Source organism: Engraulis encrasicolus, chromosome 2 (genome assembly GCF_034702125.1).
Source record: "Engraulis encrasicolus isolate BLACKSEA-1 chromosome 2, IST_EnEncr_1.0, whole genome shotgun sequence".
Taxonomy (NCBI): Eukaryota; Metazoa; Chordata; class Actinopteri; order Clupeiformes; family Engraulidae; genus Engraulis; species Engraulis encrasicolus.
In genome coordinates, this window is record NC_085858.1 from 5,719,080 (window position 1) to 5,724,039 (window position 4,960).

The following is a 4,960-nucleotide window of genomic DNA, read 5'->3' on the forward strand; positions in this document are numbered from 1 at the left end:
GGTGGGGCCAGAGAGAGAGAGAGACGGGGAGAGAGGGAGGGAGAGGAAATGGAGTTGTGTGTGTGTGTGTGTGTGTGTGTGTGTGTGTGTTGGCAGTGGGTGGGTGTGTGTGTGTGTTGGGCGTGGGTGTGCCTCTCTCTATCTGCTAATCAGCAGTATTATGTGTCCACCATACATACACTCAATCACTACCAGCTGCCAAGCACCCTCACGTGCTGTAATGCTCCCCTGTGGAAGCACACACACGCACACACACACACATGCACGGACTCACACACACACACACACACGCACGCACGCACGCACGCACGCACGCACGCACGCACGCACGCACGCACGCACGCACGCACGCACGCACACACACACACGCACACACACACACACACACACACCCCTGAGTCCACCACACTCACTGCACAAGGACTTCCTCATAGTTCAAAGAGGCCTACACAAGCAGCACACACCCTTCCACAGTCTGGCCCAGTGTCTGGCGCTCTGTGCTTTGAATAGGTAATGAGGGGACTGAGGACGAGACTCTCATACGATATAAGTAACTAATAAATGATATGTGGTCCTCCACTACTGGTGGCACACAGTAGAGGAAGAAATGAAATCTATGAGCGGAACAAGGGAAAGTGTCCAGAAAAAAGCACAGAATAGACCAGAGTGGAGAAACTTTGCTGCCCTGCTTCAATGGGCCGTAACGTAAGTAAGTAAGTCAATAACATGTATCTGCATAGTAGTCATACATTCCACTACTGTGTAAGGATGTTTGCATCTTAAATAAAACTGTGAGTACTGCATTCAATCTTAAAATAATGTTTCCAAAAATGGAAAATGGACTGAAAGGCTCTAGTGTCTTCGCTTTGCCCACCATATTGCTGTTAGAGTTGGAAGAGCAGACCACTTTCCAGTGGTCCTCTGCAAGACAAACCTCATTCCATCCTGTAGTGTATAGGACCACCAAAGATGAGACGAAGTTGGTTGATTCCAAATCCAAAGATCTATTACATGCGCCCTGACAAAATATCGGGAACATGAATAGGCACATTTCTTTCAAAGCTAAGGTTAGCCTGGAAAGAAGATAATGCATCTAAAAAAAAATACTCAATCCTTGGTCAGTAAAGGGCACAAACATACACACATAACCCATTCAGAATAAATGCAATTATTCAACATGATATGCAACAGGCTATATGGGGGCTAAATAGGCCCCACAGAAAAACTAGCGGTACTACTAGTAGCTTTCCAAAAGACAGACTGTGGCACCGACACCCTGGGACTCTGACTGCTGGCTCTTCAACGCGGTTGCCTGGAGGTAAGCTGAGAGTGCCCCTCACTGTCAAACCATGGACACACCAGACGCAGACTGCGCACCACGGGCTACGTCCCGTCACAACTTGAAATGTAATACACAGAAGTACCACATGGTGTCAGTGTAACTATGTAATTACAACGTTTTTTGGGGAAAGGTTGTACCCTACGCCTGTAGTGTAAACACACCAAGTGACACTTGGTCATGCACGTGGTTTGTGCTATTCGTGGCTATACATTTGGTTTTCAGTCAGTGAAAACATCTAAAGCCTTGATTTATTCCTGAGCCAGAGAGCAAGGAACAAATGCAGAAAAAAACTCAGTCCATGTGATGTAGCCTAATCGATAACATAGGCTGTGTGTAGCCTACTTCTAAATATTCCTACACCCTCTTAAGTTCAGCGGTCTTGTACTGTGAACCAATATAGCTTAAACTAAATGAGAATGTAAACGAGAGTTTGTCAACACCTTTGACGAGTACAACCTCATAGTGTTCTTTGTGGCCCCCAATATTTCACAGACTTGTCACCAGTTTCTCTTTTATTTATGAGACATGAATCTATCTAGACTTACCAGACAGGCGCACAGGCCAAGCCTACTGATGACGAAGAAAGATCTCGACAACTAAAAATAGACCTATCTTCAGGGAAACTTATTGACAGTATAGCGCAGATGTGTGAAGAAATTGAACTACCCTAAATTGGAGGGCCATATTTGATTCATGCGTCCCAGTAACAGCATACCAGCTTCTGATACCAATTACTGTCATGCGTTACTTTGTCAGAACTCTTTATTTTGGCCTGCTGTGTAGTGTGTGCGTATCCGTTCCATGCCCGGCAACTCATTTGTCATCGTGACCTATTTGGGATCATAGCGTCACTGACAGTCACCGAGTCGCTTGCCTGAAGCACATGGCCGAGGCACACACCTCCTACTTATGGTGTTCAGTCCCGTGTAGGGAACGTGAAACATTTAACTTCCGAGCGACCTCGGGACACCACACCTCTACTGGCTTGTCACTCTCACACCGTTGGAGTGTTTTTTGCGTAAAGTAACAACAGAGATTCTTTTTAAAAATCAGAATGCACTGCCTGAAGAAAATTCGTCCGGCAAACACGGGGGTTATTAAACTGCTGGTACAGAATGCATCCACCCAGGCCAGGAATGGGAGCAGATCCACAGGTGTGATCCGCGCGGCTCCCGGCGCACCGGCGTTCAGTACCACCGGAGCAACAGTCCTGCACCAAACCTGTCACCAGCCCAGCGTAGGCCTGTCCGACTCAGAACAGGCACAATACAGGTGGGATTGGTGCGGCACTTCCAAATTATAAATTAATAGTTGCAGAACATGTTATTCTGTATTTGTTAACTTATATAAAACGTTAGACTGAGGTCTGTGTTGTGACAGCAGGCAGGGTGATATAGAAAGCGGCACTGAAGAACAATTTATATCTTATCATGAAATGTTGTTGCTGATAGTTTTTAGAGGACACCTCAATATTAACATCAAACTATAACATCAACAAAGAAGTTAGACAAAACAACAATAGTCATGCATGTATCAGTATTGATATCAAATTGTCTCTGAAGTATTTTCTCACAGATGTTTTTTTTCATCCCTTTTCCTCCCTGCTTTATTTGTAATTTTATTTTAGTAAACGAATGGTCAATCACCTGGAGGACCTACTCTTTTACACAATCACCCAAGGAGAGGATAAAATCCCTGTTTCCCGCTTCATTGCTGTAAGTATTTCAATTCAGTCAACGCCTCTAATACACTTACTTTCTAGCTATGCATTGTGACATTCCAACCTAATTGATTCTAAGCTCAGACCTAGTTGAGGCTACTGTACATACTGTATTGTTGTGCTGAGCTGTTGACCTGAACTAACCACTGAAGCACAGCATTCCTGTTTAGTGGTAAATAAAGAGTTGACACGGCTGTATATGGGTACACGTGCTGTAGACTGCTGTATTCATGTGTAAATACATTCTTAGCAGTCAGGATACTCCCACACACACACACACACACACGCACACGCACACACACACGCGCGCGCACACACACACACACACACACACACACACACACACACACACACACACACACACACACACACACACACACACATACACACAAACACACCTGTAGCTTTTCCCACAACCTTTATGCATAGTGTATATACTATATGTATGACTGTGCGTGAGAGAGAGAGAGGTGACGACCTCTCAAGGGTCAAAGGTGTTGAAGTGGAAGTGGAAGCATGATTACACCTACCCTCTAATTTGGGCCATGGGTGTAACTTGTAGAGGACAGGGGACACTAAAGACATACATTATTACCTTCGGAAAACAAATTTGCGCTATCTTACACAGTGATGACTTAATGTTGTCAATTCAAGTCAAGTCAGCTTTTATTGTCAGTTTGCTCATATGCACAGGTCTTACAAGGAAATTGAAATTATGTTTCTCTCGCTATAGCATGAAAGACATAGACATTCGCAGGACTGACATTTGCAGACAAACATCAAAGTGCAAGACAGGACAAGTAACACTGATGGACCAATAAGAGTAAAGTGATGAAGCAATAAAAAAATACTGAGTATTGCACCCCCCTCACCTCGGTAATAAAAGCTCTGCCATGATTTTGTTGCTTCACCAAGACGAAGCAGAGATGGAGGAAGAGTGTGTGTGTGTGTGTGTGTGTGTGTGTGTGTGTGTGTGTGTGTGTGTGTGTGTGTGTGTGTGTGTGTGTGTGTGTGTGTGTGTGTGTGCGTGTGTGTGGGGTGAGGAGGTGTTGGAAGGGAGCTTGGCGGGGTCTCGGTGAAGAGAGGGAGGACACTTTTAAAGAGACTTCCTGAAGAAACCAGGCTGTTGCCAGATCTGTGGTTTCGCTGGCGCTACTCCACTGTAAAGAAAGGAGATCTGAGGTGGACTTGCACATAGAATTACACGGAGGAACTGTCGCAATGTGATGTTGTTGACCTTTGACAGAAACTTAGTGCATGTTGACATACAGTGGATGGAAGCAAGGATATTGTTGTGCGCAAGATGTATAGAGAATTAAGCAGGAGCGTAGCCTAGAAATCTAGACGCCCCTAGCGACCGCAAAATTGACCGCTTTTTGCTGTACGGGTCTGGCTCGCGCTAGGCTAGCAGGAGCGTAGACCCAAATACAACAATACAAGGGTCAGGACACTAAGGTCAAGCACAAGGGTTTTTAAAAACATATTTTTTTTCTGACAGCAGAGTACAGCAGACGTCTGCCTTTATCTGTGCTCTCTCTGTGCTCAGTGTGCGACCCTGCTCTCACCCTTGAGCATACAGTAGATGGACCGGTTCTAAGCATAGCTGCCGGAAAGGGGGATGAATGAGGCTTTCTCAACTTTTAAAGGTGCACTGTGTAGGATGGTGGCCAGAGTATAATAGGTTTTGCAACTATGTTGCTCATTGAAATGGTGCTACCTTTTGCCAAATTTGTTCTTTTCATGTATATTTACTAAATACTGAACTAATATTAACTAGTATGACAGAAGTATAGTATGTTTTGCAGCTGAACATGTCTATTTCTGGAAATTCAAAATGGCGGACAATGGAGAAGATCCCCCTTTTCATGTATTAACAGTGCAATTTCCACAGTCATAAT

General features: G+C 44.8%; 1 protein-coding gene across 1 annotated transcript in view; it reads left to right on the forward strand.

The window, feature by feature from the left end:
* Window positions 1-2,221: 2,221 nt before the first annotated feature.
* The window catches only part of LOC134466517 (glutaminase liver isoform, mitochondrial-like), a 29,487-nt gene continuing 26,748 nt past the window's right edge, over window positions 2,222-4,960 (forward strand). Inside the window, exons 1-2 of the mRNA XM_063220414.1 lie at window positions 2,222-2,614; window positions 2,970-3,057. Coding sequence (XP_063076484.1) covers window positions 2,397-2,614; window positions 2,970-3,057 — 306 coding nt within the window. The 5' untranslated portion in view covers window positions 2,222-2,396. The remainder of the gene's footprint in view (window positions 2,615-2,969; window positions 3,058-4,960) is intronic.